The sequence below is a fragment of the Myotis lucifugus genome, unplaced genomic scaffold, assembly GCF_000147115.1.
Source record: "Myotis lucifugus unplaced genomic scaffold, Myoluc2.0 scaffold_126, whole genome shotgun sequence".
Classification (NCBI taxonomy): Eukaryota; Metazoa; Chordata; class Mammalia; order Chiroptera; family Vespertilionidae; genus Myotis; species Myotis lucifugus.
The window spans coordinates 854594-880950 of record NW_005871174.1 but is presented as its reverse complement, the minus strand read 5'-3'; the positions used below and the strand labels follow the sequence as shown (position 1 = coordinate 880950).

The window sequence follows — 26357 nt, the reverse complement described above, 5'->3', positions numbered from 1 at the left end:
TGCTAGAGACTTTTGCAGCCTATCGCGGGTCCAGTCCAAATGTTCAGCCAGATGAATCAACAGAAATGTAAATAAATCAAAGTAGCTTTCACTTTACACAGACCAGTTAATGAGCAGCCAAGACAGACAAACACTCGTACTCATACTCTCTCAGTACACCAGCCTAGACTGGAGCTGAGCAAATAAACGAAACAATGCCCAGCTCCCCAAATGGGCGTGGGGGCATTCCTGGCACCCATGTCCCAGAACAGAATTCTCATGTTGGACTATGAGAACCTACCGGAGGAGTTAAGACTGCGTCCAGTCCCCCTTCTCAGTAGCAAATTGGCTAGTCCCACACAAACAAACAGCTGTCCACTCAGAGTTTAAACAAATTCCCAATTTCTAACAAATTCCAAATTCCAAACAAATTCCCAATTCCAAAGGGAGCTCTGTGGCTTCCCGGGAGGTGATCAAGCTCCCCTTCCACTCATTCCGAGTGGGCCAAACTGGTAGGGGATTGGGGCCCCCACCTTACCAATTCTGTCGACAGGTCCCAAGGTGTGTCCGTCCACGCTCTCCAGATGCCGGCTGGGTCCTGGGCTGAGGTCCGGGAGTGCCCGGAGTCCCCCCGGTTCAATTCTGCTAAATCAGCAGAGTGGCGCCTCCCGGGGGCCTATCCGGCTCCCCCGGTCCCCAAACCCAGTCCACACCGGAGGCCAAAAGGCCACGATGGGTGGTTCCCCAGTCTTCCCCAAATGTCAGGGAGCCAATTATGTTACAGAAAAAACCGGACAAGAACCAAACAGCGCTCTGAGAGTTTGGAGTTACACTTTATTCACCGCGGCGGGCTTAGGGAAATAAATCCAAATTCTAAGCCAAGTTACAAGCAGAACTTCCCTTTTTATAGAAGAGCCAGCCCTTTGTGTGCTTGCTGGCGGCGGCCTTGAAAACTACACAGTTCTTTTTTTTTTTTTTTTTTTAAATGAAGTTTTGATTCTTTTTTTTTTTTTAATATATTTTATTGATTTTTCACAGAGAGGAAGGGAGAGAGAGAGAGAGAGTTAGAAACATCGATGAGAGAGAAACATCGATCAGCTGTCTCCTGCACATCTCCCACTGGGAATGTGCCCGCAACCCAGGTACATGCCCTTGACTGGAATCGAACCTGGGACCCTTCAGTCCGCAGGCCGACGCTCTATCCACTGAGCCAAACCGGTTTTGGCAAACTACACAGTTCTATCAGTTAAAAAATGCACCTGGCATGGCATTGGGTGTATCTAGCCTCTGGCCTATAAGGTCAGACAGCTAAGTTTATCTCCCCCATTATTCAAGCAGGCTAGAAAGCAAACTTATTTTTTCAGAATAAGAGGCCATCCAAAGAATAGCAGAGAATTCCAAACAGTAGTTTTACAGAATAGAGGTTTTCCTTCACATCCTTAGAACTGAAACTTAGAAAATTTTATCAGGAATCAGTGCTGTTAAAAGCAGAGTACTAGAGAATGTTCACTAATTAAATAGAAAAAGGAGTAAGAGAGGACATTGAGAGAGTGAGAGCCAGTAAAAAGGATTACCAGATTGGAAGTAACAGTGAGGCTGAAGGGTCAGTAGATGTTGAGGTACTTTAGAGAGTAAGTCAGAATGTTAGGTGATGGTCAGAGAGAAGGATGTAGACAACTGAGATTATAGAAAGATTGCATTTATTGGTATGACAGTAGCAGTGAGAGGGTGGGGTGTAAGATAGAATACCAGATTATGACTATTTATTGGTTTCAAATTTTCAGAATTTATACTACATTAAAGAAGGTTAAACTATAACTCTTTTAAACTATGCACAGTCAATATCCTCATCTATATTACAAAAATATAAGCTGATATTTGACACTGTGGTTGAGTATGCAGCAACATTGTGGGCCCCAACCCATGTAAAACTTAAGGCATGGAGAACACATTGTATTCTTTCATTTAATGGCTGCTTCTCAAGAAAAAAAGGAAGAAAGTCTTCTATCAGATAACTCACAAGGGGGCATGAATAAGAAGGTTGAGGTAAAAACCTAGATATTTAGGCAAAAAGTGAAAATGATCTCTCATAGAAACTATGTCAGTGAGAAAGATGCTTTCCTCCCTATAAAAGGATAAAAATGCATGCAACATCTTTTTAATGGGGAGTAAAGCATCTTAATATAGAACAAGTCATAGAATAGGAACACAGAGACATTTAAATTTCCTCCATGTCTGAGCTGTCTGACATTGAGCATATTGTTTAATCTGAGATGCTATTTTTTAACTTATTCTGGAGCTATAGTAACATTTACACTTTTTACCTCTCTTTTGCTGAGGTAAATTCTGCTACTATCAAATAACATGTCATATCCTCCTTTGAGGCTATGTAAGTCCTCTGAGACAAACTATCCTATACAATAAAAGGGTAATATGCAAATCAACCAAACAGCAGAACAATCGGTGCTATGACATCACTGACCACCAGGGGGCAGATGCTCATCGCAGGAGCTGCCCCCTGGTCGTCAGTGCGCTTCCACAGGGGGAGCACCGCTCAGCCAGAAGCCAGGCTCACAGCTGGCGAGTGTAGTGGCAGTGGCGGGAGCTTCTCTCACCTCCGCTGCAGTCAGACATCCCCCAAGGGCTCCCGGACTGCGAGAGGGCACAGGCCAGGCTGAGGGACCCTCTCCTCCCCCCTGAGTGCTCGAATTTCATGCACCGAGCCTCTAGTCCTATATAATAAAAGGCTAATATGCAAATCGACTGGACAGCTGAACGACCAATTGCTATGATGCACACTGACCACTAGGGGCAGACACTAAATTCAGAAGCTGCCCCCTGGTGGTCAGTGCGCTCCCACAGGGGGAGCGTCACTCAGCCAGAAGCCGGGCTCACAGCTGGTGAGTGCAGTGGCGGTAGCGGCAGCCTCTCCTGCCTCCTTGGCAGCACTAAGGATGTCCGACTGACAGCACACCTAAGCCGTCAGTGGGACATCCCCCGAGGGCTCCCAGACTGCAAGAGGGCACAGGCTGGGCTAAGGGACCCCCTGAGTGCGCAAATTTCGTGCACCAGGCCTCTAATATATTATAATTGTCTACTTTTTTTTTTTCTTTCTCATCTGTCACCTCTTGATCATTTAGGTACTCTCCAATATTCTTTAAGGACTTTGGTTCTTCACTCTAACATTAGCCATCATTATGAGAGATTTTTTAAAAATCTGTATATCTAAACACTTATTTAACCTACTATTATTTCAAATTTTTTGAATACTTCAGGCCCAGTGTATTTTTACTTCCTGACATTTTAGCAATGAATTGTTCTGAAATCTTAAATTCAATATGCTGAACTTTCACCAAATCTTACTACTATTTCCTTAAATGAGATAACTACACAAAGCACCTAGATCAGTGATGGCGAACCTATGACACGCGTGTCAGAGGTGACACGAGAACTCATTTTTTTGGTTGATTTTTCTTTGTTAAATGGCATTTAAATATATAAAATAAGTATCAAAAATATAAGTCTTTGTTTTACTATGGTTGCAAATATCAAAAAATTTCTATATGTGACACGGCACCAGAGTTTAGTTAGGGTTTTTCAAAATGCTGATACGCCGAGCTCAAAAGGTTCGCCATCACTGACCTAGATTAATACCTTGTAGTACATATGGTTAAGTAGTAAACGCTAAGTCATGGTATTATTGTTGTTCCTCTGCCTCTTGTACTTCATCATCACTAAGCTAAATGTCGAATAAAATATTTCCATTTCCTTGATTCTTCAGGAAGGGACTCATCAGTTCCTACCAGATTTTTTCCCCTCTATTTACTCTAAAACCCGTGTTACCCTGAACCATTTTCATATTGATGCCTCTACATCATCTTTCAACTTTCTCTCTATACCACACCTGCTATAGAAACTCCCAACAGCAAATCAGTTCTGCCATCTGTCTAATCTGCTCCAAATTGCTGAATGCTGCTGAAATGGTTCATACCAATTACTATAAATTTTAGTTTCTAGCCTCAGCTGTACTTAAAAAGTTGTCTCAGTTTTCAGATCTTGACTCCATTACTGGCAACTTTTCTTTCACCTTTAATTTTTACAATGGGTTCTTGAGTAAGGTGTAATTATTACCATTTAAAAAAATATATTTTTATTGATTTCTGAGAGGAAGGGAGAGGGAGAGAGAAATAGAAATATTAATGATGAGAGAGAATCATTTATCAGCTGCCTCCTACATGCCCCCTACTGGGAATCAAGCCCTCAACCTGGGCATGTGCCCTTACCAGGAATTGAACTGTGACCTCCTGGTTCATAGGAGATGCTCAACCACTGAGCCACAGCACCCAGGCATATTACCATTTTATTTTGTTTTTTTTTAAAAATATATTTTATTGATTTTTTACAGAGAGGAAGGGAGAGAGATAGAGAGTTAGAAACATCGATGAGAGAGAGACATCGATCAGCTGCCTCCTGCACATCTCCCACTGGGGATGTGCCCGCAACCCAGGTACATGCCCTTGACCGGAATCAAACCTGGGACCTTTCAGTCTGCAGGCCGACGCTCTATCCACTGAGCCAAACCGGTTTTGGCGATATTACCATTTTAAAGAAGAAGAAGCTGAGGTTTTGGGAATCATAACTTTGTAAAGTGTTCTTTCTCCCCCAGCCCCCTCCCAGCTATTTCCAGTATCCACCTGGCACCATATATAGTTATCACAGTATTATTGACAGTATTCCCTATGCTATACTTTACATCCCCATAACTGTTTTGTAATTACCAATTTGTACTTCTTAATCCCTTCACCTCTTTCACCCAGTCCCCCAACACTCTTCCTATCTGGCAGCACCATTCCATTCTCTGTGTGTCTGTGAGTCTGTTTCAATTTTGTTTGTTTATTTTGTTCTTTAGGTTTCCACATATAAGTGAAATCATGGTATTTGCCTTTCTCTGACTGACTTATTTCATTGAGCATAATATCCTCTAGGTCCATTCATGCTGTCACAAATGGCAATATTTCATTCTTTTTAATGGCTGAGTAATATTCTATTGTATATATTTCCCACTAATTTTTTATCCACTCCTCTATTGATGGGCACTTGGATTGCTTCCATATCTTGCCTATTGTAAATAACGCTGCAGTGAACATAGGGAATGCATATATTCTTTAGAATTTGTGTTTTGGGTTTCTTCAGGTAAATACCCAGAAGTGGAATTCCTGGGTCATAAAGCAGTTCCATTTTTAATTTTTGAGGAACTTCCTTACTGTTTTCCATAGTGGTTACACCAATCTGCATTCCCCCCATCAGTGCACAAGGGTTCCCTTCTCTCCACATCCTAGCCAACGCTTATTGTTTAATTTATTGACGATTGCCACTCTTGACAGGTATGAGGTGATATTTCATTGTGGTTTTAATTTGCATTTTTCTGATGATTAGTGCTGTTGAGCATCTTTTCATATGTCTGTTGGCCATCTGTATGTCATCTTTGGAGAAGTATCTATTCAGGTCCTCTGCCCATTTTTTAATTGTATTGGTTGGTTTTGTTTCTTCATTTGTTTTTGGCGTTGAGTAGTATGGGTTCTTTATAAATTTTGGATATTAACCCCTTATCTGATGTGCCATTGGAGAATTTGTTCTTCCATTCAGCAAGTTGTCTTTTTGTTTTGTTGATGGTTTCCTTTGCTATGTAAAAACTCTTTAGTTTGATGTAGTCCCATTTGTTTATTATTTTCTTTTGTTTTCCTGGTCAGGGGAGATATGTCAGAAAAAATATTGCTACAAGAAATGTTTAAGATTTGACTCCCTATGTTTTCTCCTAGGTGTTTTATGGTTTCAGGTCTTAAAGGAAATACTTTTAGTTTTTCTCCTTTGAATATGGATTTGTCATATATGGCCATTATTATGTTGAGGCAAGTTTTCTCTATTCCCACTTTGCTGAGAATTTTTATCATAAATGATGGTGGATATTAACTGCTTTTCTGTATCTATTGATATGATCATAGTATTTTTATCCTTCATTTTGCTTATGTGATGTATCACATTCATTAATTTGTGGATATTGTATCAACCTTGCACCCCAGGAATAAATCCCACTAGATAATGATGTATGATCTTTTTACTATATTATTTGAATTTAGTTTGCTTATATTTTGTTGAGGATTTTTGCATCTCTGTTCATCAGGGATATTGGTATATAATTATTTTTCTTTGTAGTGCCTTTATCTGATTTTGGAATCAGCGTAATGCTGACCTCATAAAATGAGCTTGGGAGGCTTTCCTCCTCTTGTGTTTTTTGGAATATTTTGAGGATAGGTGTTAGTTTTGCTTTGAATGTTTGGTAAAATTCACCTGTGAACCTATCCAGTCCAGGAGTTTTGTTTGCTGGGAGTTTTTTAATTTATTATTTACTGCTTCGATTTCATTAGTTGTAATCAATTTGTTCATATTTTTTGTTTCTTCCTGATTCAGTTTTAAGAAGATTGTTTCAAGGACTTTATCCATTTCTTCCAGATTGTCCAATCATTGCCATATAGGTTCATAGTATTTTCTTATTCTTTGTATTTCTGTGACATCAGTTATTCTTTTTCATTTCTGATTTTATTTATTTGGGATTTCTCTCTTTTGATTAATCAGGTTAATAGCTTATCAGTTTTGTTTATCTTTTCAAAGAAACAGCTTTTGTTTTCATTGATCTTTTGTATTTTTCTAGCTTTATTTTATTTACTTCTGCTCTGATTTTTATTATTTCCTTCCTTCCACTCACTTTTGGTTTTGTTTATTGTAAATTTTTTTATTTCCTTTAGGTGTAAGATTAGTTGTTTACTTGAGTTTTTCCTTCTTTAGGTAGGCCTGTATTGCTATGAATTTTCCTCATAGGACTGCTTTGGCTGTGTCCCATAGATTGCGTTGTTATGTGTTTATTTTCATTTGTTTCAAGATAATTTTTTATTTCCTTCTTGATCTCATTGTTAACCCATTCATTGTTTAGTAACATATTGTTTAGCCTCCGTTTGTGTGGGTTTTTTTGTGTTTTTGTTTATTTGTTTTGTAATTGATTTCTAATTGCAGAGCATTGTGTCCAGACAAGATGCTTGATATGATCTTGAATGTATTGAGCCTCATTTTGTATCCTAACATATGGTCTACCCTGAAAAATGTTCCTTGTGCACTTAAAAAGAATGTACATTTTGCTGTTTTGGGGTTAAATGTTCTGAAAATATCAATTTATCTATCTGTTCTATTGTGTCATTTAAGGCCACTGTTTCTTTCTTGATTTTTTTAAATCTGAAAAGTCTATCCATTGATTCAATCAGGTGTTAAAAATCCCCTACTATGGCTGTACTGCTGTTGATCTCTCCCTTTATGTCCATCATGATTTGCTTTGTATGTTTGGGTGCTTTTATATTGGGTGCATGATTGTTTACAAGAGTTATATCCTCTTTTCAGTTGATCCTTTATCATTATATAATGTCCATCTTTATCTCCTATCATAGCCTTTGTTTTAAAGTCTATTTTGTTTGGTTTCCATTTGCATGAAATATCTTTTTCCATCCATTTACTTTTAGTCTCTTTACTTTTTGCTCTGAGATGGGTCTCTTGTAGACAGCATATATTTGGGCTTTGTTTTCTTTTTTTTTTTTTTAAATATATTTTATTGATTTTTTACAGAGAAGAAGGGAGAGGGATAGAGAGTTAGAAACATCGATGAGAGAGATCGATCAGCTGCCTTCTGCACGCCCCCCACTGGGGATGTGCCCGCAACCAAGGTACATGCCCTTGACCGGAATCGAACCTGGGACCCCTCAGTCCGCAGGCCGACGCTCTATCCACTGAGCCAAACCGGTTCGGCGGGCTTTGTTTTCTTATTGATTCAGCTACACTGTGTCTTTTGATTGGCTCATTTTAGCTATTTACATTTAAAGTGATTATTGAGAAGTATGTGTTTATTGCCACTTTATTTCTTATAACTATGTTCCTTTTTTTCTTCTTTTTTAAAGAAGACTATAACATTTCTTATAATACTAGTTTGGTGGTAATAAACTCCTTTATCTTTTCTTGTCTGGGACACTCTTTATTTTACATTCAATTTAAATGCTAGCCTTGCTGGGTAGATTAGTCCTGGTTGTAGGTTCTTTCCCTTCATCACTTTGAATAATTCCTGCCAGTCCCTTCTAGCCTGAAAAGTTTCCATTGCGAAAACAGCTGACAGTCTTATGGGAACTTCCTTTTAGGTAACTGTTTTTCTCTTGTGTTTAAAAATCTCTTCGTCTTTCTTTATCTTTATTTTATTTTATTTTCGCTTTTTGTTGTTATTTGGTGTTTTTTTGTTTGTTTGATGTTGGGGGGGGTTGTATTTTTGTTTTTTATAGAGAGAAACGGAGAGTGAGAAACATTGATTGATTACCTTCCACACATGCCCTAACCTGGATCAAACCCACCACTTTTTGGTGTATGGATGATGCTACAGCCAACTGAGCCACACCAGCCAGGGCAAGATTCTCCTTGTCTTTAACTTTTGCCATTTTAATTATGATATGTCTCTTTGGGATCATTTCCTTTGGGACTCGCTGTGCTTCCTGGACTTGTCTATTTTCTTTACCAGGTTGGGGATGTTTTCAGTCATTATTTCTTTGAATAGATTCTTTATTCTTTGCTTTCTCCCTTCTCCTTGTTGTACCCCTATGATGCAGGTGTTGTTATCATGTTGTCCCAGTGGTCCCTTAGACTATCTTTATTTTTCACATTCTTTTTTTTTTTTTTGCTGCTGTGATTGGGTATTTTCTATTTTGTCTTTCAACTCACTGACTCTATTCTCTGCTTTATATAGCCTGCTGTTGAATCCCGCTAGTGTAGTCTTCATTTCAGATGTTGTATTCTTCGTTTCTTACTGGTTCTTTTTTTACAGTTTCTTTGGTTTTTTATGTTTACTCTCTTTGTTTAAGTTCTTGCTGAGTTCATCCATTCTTCTCCTAAGTTCCTAGAGCATCATTATAATCTTTGTCTGATAGCTGGCTTGCCTCCATTTCACTTAGTTCTGTTTCTCAGGATTTCTCTTCTTCTTTCATTTGGGGCATATTTCTTTGTCTCCCCAGTTAGCGCTGAAACTTCTTCTGTAATAGATTATGAATAAGACACATTACATATAATGTCTCATGTAATCCTCCCAATAATCTTATGACATGTGTGCAGTTATTATCACTGTTTTGGGATTACTGACTTTAAGTAACATTTTTCAGGTCATACAGCTAGAAAGCTTTGGGAATCAACACAAGCATCTGACACCAAAGCCAAGCAAATCTGAAGCCAAAACCTATGTTCTTCATGATAGTAGGCTAACTTTTCTCTTTGTTTTACACTCTATCCTTCGGCCATGGTAGATTTGCTTAAGTGCATATCATCATCATCATCATCATAGCTGACATTTACTGGACATTGACTATGTGCTGAGCTTGTTTTAACTCTTTTTTTATATATATTTTTATTGATTTCAGGGAGAGAGAGAGTGAGAGAGAGAGAAACATCAGTGATGAAAGAGAGTCATTGATTGGCTGCCTCCTGCATGCCCCACACTGGGGATCCAGCCCGCAACCTGGGCATGTGCCCTGACTGGGAATCCAACCGTGATCTCCTGGTTCATAGGTCAATGCTCAGCCACTGAGCCATGCTGGCTGGGCTTAACTCTTTTCAATATAATGTCAATATAGTATTGATATTATAATAATACATATTTTACAGATGAGCAAACTGAGGCCCACAAAGGATATGTAACTTGCTCAAAGTCTCAAAACTAGCAAGTGGTGTATAGATAAAATTTGAACCTGTTTGTTACGGGAATTTATTGAGTGTGCAGCACTAGGCAGTCGTGATTGTAGAGCCCCCTGTGTTTAACTACCAGATACTGCCTGATCTGATTTGACCTCTATTCCTCTAGATTTAAAATCTTTTAGTTGCAGCCTATAATTTGCAAGTTGAAAACCAAAGTCCGTGGTTACAGAGCCATTCATAACCTGTCTCTACCTCTCATTTCCCAAGTCATTTCTATATATATTCTAGATTCTAACTACATGGAACTATTTCCAATCTCTATAGTATACTATATGCTTGCTTAATTTTATACATTCTTTTCCCTCTGATTACTGTCCTCCCCTCTTTTACTCTTGTGATTCATCTCTTCAAACCCAATTTGAGTAATTCTGATTTTTTTTCTGATCTTTCTACTAGCTACCCTTAGGGGGCAAATATGGTCAGCTCTCTCTTTTGTGTTATTGTGCTTCTTGTCTTTATGGTCAAATTTATTTACTTTTCTATCTCCCCATCAAAACTATGAACTATTTGAAAACAGGACCATAAATTATTTTTCTTTGTATCTCTATCACAGTACTTAATGTTTATTTTCATTAAGTATTGATGGTATGAATAAAAATACTTTATTGTGAAATAATTTAAAAACTAAAAATTTCCTCAGTTTGTTTTTCCCCACACTTCAACATACCCAAGGGACAATGACACCTCTAATTGGTACAGTGATTCCCAAATAGATTCTCAAATAGACACACATTAGAATCTGAGGAGGGGGAAAACATGTAATTTGAACATGTTTGCTTTCTTACCTACTCCCACCCTCCCCCACACAGTTGAATTTGATTTAATTCTCCATACCTCAACTGTTATTAGAAAGTCAGTGCTCTAAAACACACTATAAGCAGACGTTTTAGCTTTTTTCTACTTCTGTTATCTTTCATATGCAAGGTCTGCATTTAGCACTGAGAAATACAAAGGAGCCAGAAACGTTCTTTCTATAAGCGTACTTACGGTATGATAGGTTCAAAACAAAACAGTTTTAGATAAAATAAAAACTATTAAATTCTGTTTCAGAAGTTTAGGGAAGTATTCTGCCATAGATGAGCTTGTGTCAAAAATAATCTCAACAGATAATGGGATTATTAGTTACAGAATGTAAAATAAATGTTTAAACTATTGAAATAAATAATAGAAGAATAAAAACATGAGCAAAAACTGAGTAATGAACCAAGACGAGGCAGAATTTTTTAAAAAATAAATAAATAAAATGCGATTCTAGATATCAGAGATATACTTCAGAATAATTGAAGGAAAGGTGGTGATGAAACATGATTTACCATTAATTGATAAATTGTTAAAGCTGTGTGGGAAGGAGAACTAAATAAAACTTATAAAAATAGGAAACACAACATATGAAATTGAAAAACAAATGAATGGGATAAATAACAGAAGGTAGTTAGTGGTGTGGAAAATATAGCTGATGAAATTACCTGAGTACAACACAGAGAAAGATGAAAAATATGAAAAAAGAGGCTAAGAGACATAAAGGATAGAATGAGAATGATTAATACACTAAGTAGAGTTCAAGAATGAGGGAATGGAGAGAATGGGGCAGTGGCTCTGCCCAAAACAGTAATGGCCTAGAATTTTTCAGAATTGATAACAAACAGGAACCCTCAAGTCAAGTCTCAAGAAGGATACATAAAAAGTTATCTACATCTACCCTGGCCAGTGTGGTTCAATGTTTGAGGGTTGACCCATGAACCAAGAGGTCACCAGTTTGATTCCTAGTCAGGGCACATACCCGGGTTGTGGGCTTGATTCCCATTAGGGGCATGCAGGAGACAGCCAATCGATGTTTCTTTCTCATCAGTGTTTTTATCTCTTGATCTGTCTCCCTTCCTCTCTCTCTAAAATCAATAAAAACATATTTAAAAACACAAAAACAGAGAGCAGGAAGTGTTTACCTGGGATTGGGAAGTAGGGAGAGGTTAGTAAAAAGGTACAACGTACAGCTATAAAATAAATAAGTTCTGAACATTTAATGTATAATATGGTGACTATAGTTGATAACACTATTGTATAAATGTAATTTGCTAAGAGAATGGAACTTAAATGTTCTCACCAAATATATACTTTACTATATAATATAATCTCTATATTTACATAATCATGTAACATATATAAAATATTTGAGGTGTACATGTTTATTAAATAGATGAGAGGAATCCTTTCAAATTGTATACATATATCAAATCATTACAGTGTACCCTTTAAATACTTTTTTCATTGCTATATAACCTTTACTCATGGGATATATCTGCCTGTTACATAGATATAATTTCTCAAAGCTTGGAATTAGATTGGACACTGCAGCCTTATCTCCTATTCCACATTGATTTTTCATGTGGTAAAAATCAATGATTGAAAACCCAGTTTAGCAAAGATTATGTCATCAAAAGGAATGTGGTATGTTCTAATGTTGACTGTTTCTTATGGTGTCCTGCAGATGTCACTGTGTTTCTTTTGAAAAGTCAAAATATCTCTGTTGCCCCAGAGTTCCTCAAGAACAGTTTGGGAACCTCTGCCTTCTTTGTGCTTCAGTTCTTTTTATGCTAAATGTGTACTGGGTTTTTTTAATTGCAACATATGTTTTAAGGTGTTGCTCTCTTTCCCCACTTACACTTATGACTGATTCAATGTCTCTAACCTTTTTATTTACTTTTTGACCTTGCAGAGGCTTTAGACAAACCATACAGATATCATAGGTCTACCACCAAGTTTTCTCTTTTGTCCTGTGTTCAAATTCATTAAAAGACAAAATGAAACACCAAGTTGGGACAGTTTGCCAGTACTGCCAATCAGTACTTAGCTCAAAACACACTACTCAGCTGTTTTGATCATTTCACTCCATCTAGCATTTTGTTACTCTTAGAATTTGACATTACCTACAAAGATGCCCTTGCTTTATAAAACTGACCTGCTTCTGGAAAATTGCCAGCAAATGAGCAGTCTCACTTGCAATTTAAATTCAATAAATATTAGTGGCATCTATTTATATAGAAGCTACTTTGCTTTGATACTGTATCCCTGCTTTACCTATCCAAATCACACTGGATGTTAGGGATTAAAGTAGGATTGGGGTTCCATGATTTCTGACATAAAATATCTTACTCTGTTCTAGAGCATAGCTAACATCCCCTTAAATTGTAGAGAGAATGATACTCACAGGGAACAATGTAAAATAACAAAATTTGAAGAGCTTTATATGTAAAACCTCAGCAAATGAGCAGAACTCCAGGAAAACTAGCCTAAAGCTTTGAAATCTCCTTCCATCACAAATCTCAGAACTTCTAGTATAATTCAGTTTAAAGCATAGAATAAAGAGACAGAATAGAGAAACGAATCAATACGCGAGTTTTACCAGAGTGGCTAGAATATATACAGATGAGGTGATTGGGCCTTCTGTCACCTAGTGAAAGGTATAATGTTATCATTTATCAGTGTGAAAGTATAAGAACTTTTAACAAGTACTAATATCATACCCAGCATCTATATGCCTCCCATCTGCCTGAACTATAACAAGCCCTTCTCCCTAATATAGTGGGAGAAGACAGGGAAAAGGCCTCTCCTTCTGTGACCTGAAGCAATGCAATATAAATTACCAATCCCTGGTTGAATTATTTAGTCTGTTTATTTCCCAAAATAACTTTCCAAATATGTAAATCTTTAACTTGAATAGAATATTGCAGCATTCACACACTGCTTTTAATTACCATTTGCTTATCTTAAAATAATTATACTCTATTCGTACTTCTTCTCTCCCGTAGTAATGTGTATCAGAGAGAAGAAATGAGGTAGGAGGCACTGGGCTCACATATTCACTGCCATAGGTATCTTTGTCTAGTCCTTTTCCTGTTTGGTGCTGAGACCCTCTGGCACATTCTGTCTTGAATCATTTTTTTCATGTTCTCTTTTTTATAAGTGTTTTCTTTATTCATTTGTATCAACTTATTATTTAAAGTCAAGTTTTTTTTATTGTGTATACTAAGAACTTACATAAGATGTATAATTTCATAAATTTAAAGTTATTATTTGAAAGAAGTAATTTATTACTGTGTAGAGCTAAAAGAAAAAACATTTATCTATTTTTGTGGATGCTGTACAAAATCCTGGAAAAAACAAAATAATAGAAAAGTCTGGTGCTTTATAATTAAAATGTGTGTAGATTATAGCATATATGTAGACATCAGTTTATGATTTGATTCCCCAACTTATAAACTGTGTTCTTTAAGTACGTTTAGTAATTGATTGTTAAAACCTTAAATGCATTACCCTATGTAAGCATTTTTAACTAGAGGCCCAGTGCACAGATTCATGCACTGGTAGGGTCCCTTGGCCTGGCCTGTGCCTTCTTACAATCTGGCACCTCTCAGGGGATGTCGGACTACCGATTTTGGCCCAATCCCTGCAGGCCAGGCCAAGGGACCCACCCATGTCTGGCCTCTAGTATGCATATAAGATTTTTGGTTAATCTCTTCCCACCCTCCCCCCCCTTTCCTCTGAGATTCATCAGTCTGTTACATGTTTCCCTGCCTGTGCATTGGACGTCTGCCCCCTGGTGGTTATTGTATGTTATAGCTACCGGTCAAACGGTCAGCCAGTTGCTTAGTCTTTTATGTATATAGATGACTACAGAGTATTCTCTCATATGGATGTGGTATAATATATTTGCGCCTGGTTTTGGGACATTCAACTTACTGCGGGGTTTTTGTGTGTGTGTGTGTGTGTGTGTGTGTGTTTTTTGATGATGTGATAATTGAACATCCTTTTTTATAAAACTTAGTCTGAATTTCCCTTTTTCTCCCTACCTACAAGAGGCCCCTGCTATTATTAATTCTATTATCCAATGGTATTCTTTGAAGGTTAAGGAACCTAATATTCTTTTGTTTGGCATAGTGTGTGGCACACTGTAAGTGCAGAATAACCTTTCTCTCCACAACCTTTCTCTGACTCAGCATTGATACAGGAAATATGATTTGAAATGGTTCTTTGAGGTGAGCACTGAGGTCTTTTAGCAATAGCACAGCAAGGGATGCCAAATGGCGGAGGAAAATCCGAAAGATTAAAGATGTAAGATTGGAAAGAGTTTCTGTAGTCATTCATTTGTTTTAGTTGTTCCCAGTTGTATATTCTTTATATAAAAGGAATATCTTAGCTGGAGACTCTTAGAATATAATTTTCTTCCTTTGAATGAAAATGTATATGTTTATTAAAGTAATATTATAAGAGAGAAACATTGAAAAAGCACTCTTTAAAATAGTGCAATCATTGTGTGTGTTATTTGTTTATTGTATTTATATTTTATACTTTTTGTGATATTTTAGTCAAGTGTGTGTCCAATGATGTCTTCTCTGTTTTCTTTATTTTTTTTTTAATTATCCTAGTCACGTGAACTGGAAATTTCAGTTTATTGGCGTGATTGGCGATCTCTGTGTGCTGTAAAATTTCTGAGGTTAGAAGACTTTTTAGACAACCAACGGCATGGCATGTGTCTCTATTTGGAACCACAGGGTACTTTATTTGCAGAGGTAATAAATGTATTTTATTAAATGTGCATAACTGTAATTGAAATTATATATGTAGACAGCATGATGTAGAAGTGGAGAGAGTATTAGGCTAAACCACATACAACTTGAAATCTTGGCTCAGTTTTGCCACTGAAAAGGTATATTATCTTAAGACAAATAATTTATCCTCTGATTTGTTTACTCAGAGGGGGTTGGACTATATTATATCTAAGGTTCTCTTAAATTTTCAAAACTTAGTAGTGTAGTGAATTTCATGACGATAAATCCAGTGCTATATTCATATCAACTTAAATTTTCTTCACTGTAGGTTACCTTTTTTAATCCAGTTATTGAAAGAAGACCAAAACTCCAACGACAAAAGAAAATTTTTTCAAAACAGCAAGGTAATTACTAAGAAATCAAATACTAAGTGTTTCCTGAAGTAAAGAAAATCTGTGTACTTTTTTTTTTTTTAAATCTTTATTGTTGAGAGTATTAACCCCATTAACCCCTTCTAGTTCGTTCTGCTCTCCGCCCCAGGCCATCACTACCCTATTGTCTATGTCCATTTTTAATTTTTTGAGGAAACTCCATACTGTTTCCATAATAGCTGCACCAGTCTGCATTCCTACCAGTAATATACTAGGGTTCCCTTTTCTCCACATCCTTGCCAGCATTTGTCATTTGTTGATTTGTTGATGGTAGCCATTCTGACAGGTGTGAGGTGATACCTCATTGTCATTTTAATTTGCATCTCTCTGATGATCAGTGACTTTGAGCATTTTTTCATGTATCTTGGCCTTCTCTATGTCCATTTTGAAGAAGTGTCTATTTAGGTTCTTTGCCCATATTTAAATTGGATTGTTTGTCTTTCTTTTGTTAAGTTGTATGAACTCCTTTATATTTTGGATAGTAACCCTTTATCAGAGGTATCATTACCAGACATGTTCTCCCTCAAAGTGGGCTCCTTTTTCATTTTGTTGATGGTTTCTTTTGCTGTGAAGAAGCTTTTTAGTTTGATGTAGTCCCATTTGTTTATTTCCTCCTTAGTTACCTTTGCCCTAGTAAAATGTATCAGTAAACATGTTGCTATGAGAGATGTCTGAGATTTTGCTGCCTATGATTTCCTATTTTTATGATTTCACAACTTACATTTAAGTCATTTATCCATTTTGAATTTATTCTTGTGTATGGTGTAAGTTGGTGGTCTAGTTTCATTTTTTTGCCTGTATCTGTCCAGTTTTCCCAACATCATTTATTGAAGAGACTCTCTTGACTCCATTGTATATTCTTGCCTCCTTTGTCAAATATTAATTGAGCATAATGGCTTGGGTCGATTTCTGGGTTCTCTGTTCTGTTCCATTGATCTATGTGCCTGTTATTGTGCAAGTACCAGGCTGTTTTGATTATAGTGGCTTTGTAGTATAACTTGATATCTGGTATTATAATCCCTCCAACTTAGTTCTTCTTTCTCAAGATTGCTGCAGCTATTTGGGGTCTTTTTTGGTTCCATATAAATTTTGGAGAGTTTGTTCTAGATCTGTGAAATATGCTGTTGGTATTTTAATAGGGATTGTATTGAATCTATAGGTTGCTTTGGGTAGTATGAACATTTTAGTGATGTTAATTCTACCAATCCATGAACACGATATATTCTTCCACTTCTTTATATCTTCCCCTATCTCTTTCTTCAACACTGTGTATTTTTTGAAGTACATGTCTTTTACCTCCTTGGTTAAGTTTATTCCTAAATATTTTAATTTTTTTTGTTGTTGCACTGGTAAATGGGATTGTTTGTTTAATTTCTCTTTCAGAGAATTCGTTAGTGGTATATAAAAAATGCCATCAACATCTGGGTGTTAATTTGTATCCTGCTACATTGCCAAATTCATTTATTAAATCTAGTAATTTTTTTATGGCGTCTTTAGGGTTTTCTGTGTACAATATCATGTCATCTGCATATAATGAGAGTTTTACTTTCTCATTATTTCTTCTTCTTGCCCGATCACTGTGGCGATGACTTCCAGTGTGTTCTTTATTAGTGTTGTCATTCTTTATTTCCGACAGGTCTTTTTTCATAGTTACTATATCTTTATTCACGCTGTTGAGCATCTTTGCAGTCATTATTCTGAACTCTACATCTGATAAATTTCTTATCTCCATTTCATTAAGCACTTCTTCTGGAGAATTCTCTTTTTCTCTCATTTGGGGGTTGTTTTTTTGTCTCCCCATTTTGGCTGTCTGTTTAGGTTTGTGTCTGTTTATTAGGTAGATCTGCTATGACTCCCAATCACTAGTGCAGGAAAATGTCAGGCGCTGTTTGTGACTGGACCTGAGTACCTGTTTGGAGCTATCAACTATCCACAGGTTGTGGCTTCCTCTGCTGGGGCTCGGTTCTTTTGGAAAGGACCAAGATGTGCACCAAGATCTGTTTTTCCTTGCCCCAGGCCTGGGTTAGATCAGGCAAAGACTCAAAACCTCCAGAGACCCACCTCTGTCTGCAATCTGATTGGTATTCAGTCTTTTTTTTTAAAATATATTTTATTGATTTTTTACAGAGAGGAAGGGAGAGAGATAGAGAGTTAGAAACATCGATGAGAGAGAAACATCATTGATCAGCTGCCTCCTGCACATCTCCCACTGGGGATGTGCCCGCAACCCAGGTACATGCCTTCGACCGGAATCGAACCTGGGACCCTTCAGTCCGCAGGCCAACGCCCTATCCACTGAGCCAAACCGGTTTCGGCATGGTATTCAGTCTTGATTAGCCTTAGGCTACCCACCACTGGAAGGGGTGAGAGGTTTTCCAACTGGGTGGGGCAAAGACTCCAGAGACCTGCCTCTGTCTCTGATTGTTATTTTCAGTCTCTTAATGGGCCTCAGAAACTCTATAAAGTGGGGCAAGAAGTTTTCAATTACTTTCCCCCCACCTACCTCCAGGCAAAAGCTGCCTTGATGGTAAAGGTGTACAGGAGAAAGATGTCCTCTGCAGTATGAGGGAATGTCTCAGCACAGGAAACAGTTGTCTGCCTTCCAAGCTCTAACCCCATAGTCCCCAAACCTGGTTTCTGCTCACATAGCTCCAGTCGACTCTGCTCTTCCTCTGCCAGAGCCCAAGGTGAGTGGCTGCACATGAAATTTTGTGCATTGGCCCTTTAAGAGAGTGCCTGCATTTCCAGCCATCTCTCCCTGGTAGACAGCAACCCTGCTGCTTTTCACAGCCAGATGTTATGTGGGCACCTTTCTCAGTTCTGGGCTGGGGGGCCCAACTTGGGGTTTAGACCCCAGAGTTCTCAGTGGCAACCCCACATAGCTGAGATATCTCTCTGAAAATTCAGCTGCTGTCTGTGGGAGCCTAGCCAGCCCTTTCGTGTCTCCTCAATTCCCATCAGTCTCTATACGGTCTCCACTTTCCATCCTTGGTTATCAGGGTTCTCTCCAGCTAGTCTGCAGTTGATTATTCAGGGTGGTTTATCTGTATTTTAATTATAATTGCAGTTTGGTCTTGGGAGCATGTCCGTGTAGTTTCTACTTTTCTGCACCATTTTGGAATCTCTCCATAATGTTTTAAAAGTGATATCCATCTTTGTTTTTTGTTTTATTTTTATCTGTGTATTCATTTATTTTTATTAAGAAATATTTTAAACATACTCATAAGTAGAGAGACTAGAGCAATGTACCATCACTGAACTTCAACCACAGTCAACTCATGGCCAATTTTGTTTTCTTTATATCTCTTTCACTCATTACTTCCTCAGATTAATTGGAGCAAATCCAGACATCATATTGATTTATTCTTAAATATTATAGTTAGTATCTCCAAAAGATAAGAATTTTTATTAAGCCTTAACCACATATCATTACTAGACTTTAAAAATAAAGTATCTACCTATTTATCTTTAAAACTGTTTTTGCTGTTTTGCACTAGTATTTATAACAAATAGTTAACTATTTTTTAAGTGGCACATTTTATTTGTCCTTAAATTATAAACCAATGAATATGAATTTTTTAATTATAGCTTTTGGTAATATGTAAAAAAATTACTTGTTCTGTTTATTTACAATATCCACAGGCAAAACATTTCTCAGAGCTCCTCAAATGAATATTAATATTGCCACTTGGGGAAGGCTAGTAAGAAGAGCTATTCCTACAGTAAATCATTCTGGCACCTTTAGTCCTCAAGCACCTGGGCCTGCTACAGTGCCAGTGGTTGATGTACGCATCCCAGAACTAGCATCTCCAACTAGGTACGTGTCTAAGATTTAAGCATTGCTTTTATAAAAAATAAAAAAAATTGTAACATTTGTATCTATTGATTACAGTGGGCCTATTTAAAGTCTCATTTTTTTTCCAAATTGTATGATGAAATTAGTATTCTGATTACTTTTAAAAATTAAAAATTGTTTGCTTTAATTTTAGATTATTTAAAATACATATTTTTGATAACTTTTTGGTGAATTACTTTCTCTTTTATAAGTGATTCTACAGTAACCAAATTGGACTTTGATCTTGAACCTGAACCTCCTCCAGCCCCACCACGTGATACTTCCCTTGGAGAAATGGATGAATCTGCTGAATTAAGAGATTTGGATGCACCAGAACAGGCAAGGCATTTTAAACTTTTATTTTTACCATTTGAATTACCAGTAAAAGCATCATAGTGAATGAGGTATACATTTCAATTATTTAAAAATTGTCTGTGTCCTGTCAGTATTGCTCAGTTAGTTGGAGTATCATCTCATGGGCCAAAGTGTCACAGGTTCCATTCCCAGTTAGGGCAAATTCCTGGGTTGCAGGTTGGATCCCATTAGGAGAGCAGTAGATCGATGTTCTCTCTCACATCAATATTTCTCTCTCTCTCTCTCTCTCTCTTTGTCCCCCCTCCTTTTCTCTTTTTCTCTCTCCCTCCCTCACTTCCTCCCCCTCTAAATTCAATGAGCATATACTCAGGTGAGGATTTTTTTTTAGTTGTCTGTGTTTTGTGTTCTTATGAGTGAAACATAAAAATCTCTAGATGTCCATGGGCCAGTAGAGATAAAATAGGCTGCTTCAGCTAAAAAGAGCATAAGAACATGATTGATAGTAAATGATATATTGTGTAAACACTCTTCTTCTTCTGGCTTGGTTAACATGATTTCTGAATACACACTGAAGGTGGCATTAATGTGTTAAATTTTTCACATGTTTTAGATAAATACAATATACAATTAACCTTAAAATGAATATTTAGTATCTGAATTTAACTTTTCTTACAGATACTGACTTCTGACATTTTTATTTTAACTTTATCCTTACCTACTAAGTTGAATGTTTCTTTGATTTAATGAGTATTTAATATTTCACAGGACTCAGAAGCTGTTTTTGATATTGAAAATGACAGAAATAGTATACGTCCAAAATCTCAATCTGAATTTGAAGCTGATATTCCTCAATCAAGCCTAGAATACAGTGGAGTTCGAGAACTTGAGGATAGAAGGTAAAGAATATGTACAGAACTTTGCTACTGCATGTTTGGTCTCATACTTCTACCTTATTTTTAAATGATATTGCTGTTTTCAGATCTCAACAAATGTTTCAGTTTAATCTACAAGACTTCAGATGTTGTGCTGTCTTGGGTAGAGGACATTTTGGAAAGGTAATCTCTTAATATTTCTTTAATACCTACAAAAGTAATAACTCTGGTGGGAAATAATTATTTAATCTCATTTCAGGTGCTTTTGGCTGAATATAAACACACAAATGAGATGTTTGCTATAAAAGCCTTAAAGAAAGGAGACATTGTAGCTCGAGACGAAGTAGACAGGTTAGTTTTTTAAAACATAAACCGATGAACAAAAACAGATCCAGAGACAGAGAAGCATCGATCAGATGCTCAAACCTCAGAGAGAAGGTAGGGGAGGGTGGGGGTAAGGGGGAGAGATCAACCAAAGGACTTGTATGCATGCATATAAGCATAACCAATGGACACAGACACCGGGGGTGAGGGTGAGGGCAGGATTGGGGGGGGGGGCATTGGGGGGATAAGGACACATTTGTAATACCTTAATAAAGGGAAATAAAAATAAATAAATAAAATTATTTATTTTTCTGAAGTTGTGACTTAATAACAGCAAAACTATCATAAATAGGGTGATTAAATATGAAAATAAGTTAATTCCAAGTTGTACTTGAATATTTGACTTGATTTTCTTCTACTTTAAGTCAAGTTGATTTTCAGGGAGAGAAGGAGTAGTAATTTTTTTCTATTTAGTCAAAATTAATGTTCCAGAGTCAGAAATTTTGAACAATGTTCTTTCTAGCAGCTTGTAAGAATTCTTACAGAAAAAAACCTATGATTCTATAGACTTTACAGAGAAATTACACCACTCTCAAGGAGCTTCTTGAAGCATGTTACAGAATTCTCCATGTAGCCTCTCTATTTTCCAGTCAGCCTTCCAAATTAAAACTTATGCAGCATATCTTTACTTCATATATTATATGATAAAATACTTGAATTCTGTAACTTATGAATTAAAAAGACTGTCCTTGAAATTACCTTGGTCACAAACTTTTATTTTTATTATGCTTTAGATTGCTAAATTCTCTGACCATTTCCTGATAAATTTTCACAGTTTACCCTAATTAAGTCTTTTCTGTTAACTATAACACTAGCTATACGTGTGCTGCTCTGGTACTGTCAGTGCAAACTCTATAATCTTTGTCATACTAATCATATATTTTAGTTTGCATTAACATATTTCAATTCATTATATACATCAAGCAGACCAAATTTTTTAAAGCATATGTAGCAAAACAAAGACATATTTTATGGTTTTAAAGTTATAATAGTTAAGAACTTTGCTTAGTTTAGAGTTTGGTAATTTTTAAAGAGCATTGTTTCCAGCTAGAACCTAAGGGAAGAAAAAAACCTATTTATTTTTAAATGTTTTCTCTTACAGCCTGATGTGTGAAAAAAGAATTTTTGAAACTGTGAATAGTGTAAGGCATCCATTTTTGGTGAACCTTTTTGCATGTTTCCAAACCAAAGAGCATGTTTGCTTTGTAATGGAATATGCTGCCGGTGGGGACCTAATGATGCACATTCATACTGATGTCTTTTCTGAACCAAGAGCTGTGTAAGTATGCTTTAGACCTTTCTCTGAATTTTTCTTGACTAATTTTTTTCTGGAAAGGAAAAAAAGCTCTCTGAATTAATTCTCGTCCCCCACCCCCTTTCCCAAATAGAAAATAAGACTTTAGAAATTTTTACCTTTTGCCACCAAAAACAAAAACAAAAAATCTATTTAATTCTGTTGTCCATGTTGAAATTTCATGGATTACCCTAAATCATACTTGATAATTTAAATAAAAACTTAGATTCTTTTTAATAAAATTTTTGCTGGGTTTGTTTTTTTAAATAATTTTTTAAAATTGATTTGTTGTTGTTTTTAGAGAGAGAGGATAGGAGAGAAAGAGAAACATTGATGTGAGATGCTCCCTACCAGGGATCGAGCCCACAACCCAGTCATGTGCCCTGACCAGGAATCAAACAGGCACAGGATGATGCCCAACCAACTTAGACACCGTGGCCAGGGCTAAAACTTTTGTTTTCTGTTACATTTTATCCCTAGGGAATGCCATTATGACCATGACTTTAAATACCAAATATACTCAAAGTACATTGTTAAGTGGAAAGAGAAAGGGTAGAATAGTCTGTCATATTATTGTACGGAATACTAGTATTTGTATTTTAAAGGGTAATTTTAAGTATCTGTATATGTTTACAATATCTCTGAAAGTATCCAAGAAAGTGGTATATATATTGCTTCCAATGAAAGACATAGAAAGTAGACTAAATTAGAATCCTTTTTGTAATTCTTGAATGTGATATAATATGAAAGTTTTACTTATTCAAATGCATAAAAAATAATAGCATACACAAAATTAAATATATACATATATGTAGTTCCCCCTATTGTTATCCCAGTTTATAGCTCTTAAATGGTGGAGCTAGGATTTGAACCTAGGAAAGTGCTCTTAATAGCTACACTCTACGTCAGTGATGGCGAACCTTTTGAGCTCGGCGTGTCATCATTTTGAAAAACCCTAACTTAACTCTGGTGCCGTGTCACATATAGAAATTTTTTGATATTTACAACCATAGTAAAACAAAGACATATTTTTTATATTTATTTTATATATTTAAATGCCATTTAACAAAGAAAAATCAACCAAAAAAATGAGTTCACGTGTCACCTCTGACACGCGTGTCATAGGTTCGCCATCACTGCTCTACATGCTAGTGTTTACCAAATTTAGGTCGGTTTTTTTTAAGTCCTCACCTAAGGATAAATTTTTCATTGATTTTAGAGAGAGGGAGGGAAGAAGAGGAAGAGAGAGAGAGACATTGATTTGAGAGAGAAACATCGAATAGCTGTCTACTATACACACCTGACCAGGGATCAATCCTGCAACCTTTCGGTCTATGGGGTGATACTCCAACCAACTGAGCCACACCAGCCAGGACTCACTAAATTTATATCTTCAGCCAGGACTCACCAAATTTACTTGACTTTCCCTCTGTATGGCTGATATTATTTCTCATTTAACTTCTCAAACTAAGCTACTGATTTTTCCTATTTTTTCCTGACCTCACCCACCACTTCCCAGACCTACTACTCTTCTAGTCTTCTCCATCTTAGTAAATGTCAGTACCATCTATCAATTGTACAAGCCAAAACATGGAGAATCATTCTTGATCCTCTTTTTCCTTACATGCAACATACAAATTATTAGCAAGTTTGATGAATTCTACCTTCAAAACATATCTCAAATCAGTAGTAAATCTCTATTGAGTTTATTCTTAAATTGTCATTACTTGTTTATATTTTGACAACTGACATTTATTTAGCATTTTCACTTCTTTGATTCATATCATAACCTTTAGAGGTATGTAGAGCAGATAGTAGTATACTGTTGTACCTTCAAATTTCTTCTGTTTTGTTATGCCTTTAAAATATGTTATGTGTGTTTATATATAAAATTCAGTTCTTCCTTTAGAAATTTTTATTTTTGCTGAGACTGCAATTCATATACAAATGAAACAAGCCCAATGAAATACAGAAATAAAATGATACATTGCACTACTTCAGATCTGAAGTACTCTAATTATTCAGATCTCACCTCAAATGTTATTTCTTAGGTCATTTTTTGAGTATCCTATCTAAAATACCACTATTACTAATGTCCAACCCATGTCTCTATTGTATTTTATTTCTCCATAACACTTTATTTCTACCTAAAATCATCTTATGTATTTATTTTTTACATAAGATGTAAAAGGCAGAGAAACAAGGACCTTTTCTATGTACTAACGGAATAGCTAGAAAGGTGGCTGGCGCATAAATGATCAGTGGCTTTTTACTGATTGAGACTATGAAATCAAAATCAGTTCAGTTCCTAGCTTTACTGTTTTCTAGCTATGTGACTTTAGACAAATTACTCTCTGAGAGCATCATTTTCTGCTTCTATAAAATATTTTATCTTAAAAGCTTTATTTTAAGATTAAGCCAATTGATGAAAATATCTAACACAGTACCTGACACATAGTAAGCATTCACTAATATATATATATATATTTGGTAAGTGCAGTATCATTAGGGCAATCTATTTAACAAAGAAGGAAAGAAAGAAAAATCAAAGTATTTTTATAATTGTTATATTATTTTGCTGCCAAAATAAGTTTGCTAAAAATGTATGTATAAAAAACCACCTTAGCTTCTTAGAATCACATTTGTTCTAATGGACCTTAGTTAAATATTTTAAATTTTGACAAGTATTTATATAAGATCTAATGTTTTATCAAATAAATATTTATAAATACTTGCATTTTAAATTTTTTTTCAAATTGTGTTCCATTTTTATAAAAGTAAGTAAACACAGCCCTGGCCGGTTTAGCTCAGTGGATAGAGCATCGGCCTGCAGACTGAAGGGTCAAGGGTTCGATTCTTGATCCCTGGCTCCCTCCGGGCGCATGCAGTAGACAACCAATCGATGTGTCTCTTTCATATCAATGTTTCTGTTTCTCTGTCTCTTCCCTCCCACTCTCTCTAAAGAAATCAATGAAAAAATATTCTCAGGTGAGGGTTAACAACAACAAAAATAAGTAAACACAAAACATAGCTGTATTATCTACCTGTACATCTAACTGCATTCTAAAACTTTGAAGAACATTCACCAAACTGACAAGAATAGTTATCTCTATGGATGATAGTCACTTGGGGATGAGATGGTAGATCGATAAATAAAATATTATGTCTTGGGGCAAGGGTATTCTACGTATTTGATAGAGAAAATATCCATATTTTGCTTGTATAATTAAGAATTGACTCTCCTAAGTGTCTCCTAATAACCTATTCTACACTGAAGACAGATCTACATTTTTAAACTCACTCATTTATTTACTACTTGCCTCCTCATTCAGTATGCCTGCCACATATCAGGCATTATGTTAGGCATCTATACTAATAAAAGGGTAATGTGCTAATTTGACCGGACGTCCTTCCAGACAAAGCCACAGTGGCAGGGGCCGAGGCAGAGGCGGTTAGGGGCAATCAGGCCAGCAGGGTAGGGCAGTTGGGGGCATTGAGGCTGGCAGAGGAGCAATTAGGGGGTGATCAGGTCAGCAGGGGAGGGCAGTTGGGAGTGATCAGGCCGGCAGGGGAGCAGTTAGGGGCATCAAGCAGGCAGGCAGAGGCGGTTAGGGGCAATCAGGCAGGCAAGCAGGCAAACAGGAGCCAGAGGTCCCGAATTGTGAGAGGGATGTCCAACTGCCGGTTTAGGCCCGATACCTGTGGGATTGGGCCTAAACCAGCAGTCAGACATCTCCCGAGGGGTCTTAGATTGGAGAGGGTGCAGGCCGGGCTAAGGGACAAACTCCTCCCTCGTGCACGAATTTCATGCACCAGGCCCCTCTAGTCTTTATATATGTACTAGAGGCCCAATGCACGAAATTCGTGCAAGATTAG

At 36.7% G+C, this 26357-nt stretch overlaps 1 protein-coding gene across 5 annotated transcripts in view; it reads left to right on the top strand.

Moving 5' to 3' along the window:
* The window catches only part of PKN2 (protein kinase N2), a 101989-nt gene that overhangs the window by 58584 nt on the left and 17048 nt on the right, over window positions 1-26357 (top strand). For all 5 annotated transcript variants that reach the window (XM_014460143.2, XM_006093902.3, XM_023758229.1 and 2 more), the window contains 8 exons: window positions 15228-15371; window positions 15679-15754; window positions 19424-19598; window positions 19829-19955; window positions 20697-20827; window positions 20911-20986; window positions 21063-21154; window positions 22290-22466. In XM_014460143.2, the coding sequence (XP_014315629.1) occupies window positions 15228-15371; window positions 15679-15754; window positions 19424-19598; window positions 19829-19955; window positions 20697-20827; window positions 20911-20986; window positions 21063-21154; window positions 22290-22466 (998 nt within the window). The remainder of the gene's footprint in view (window positions 1-15227; window positions 15372-15678; window positions 15755-19423; window positions 19599-19828; window positions 19956-20696; window positions 20828-20910; window positions 20987-21062; window positions 21155-22289; window positions 22467-26357) is intronic.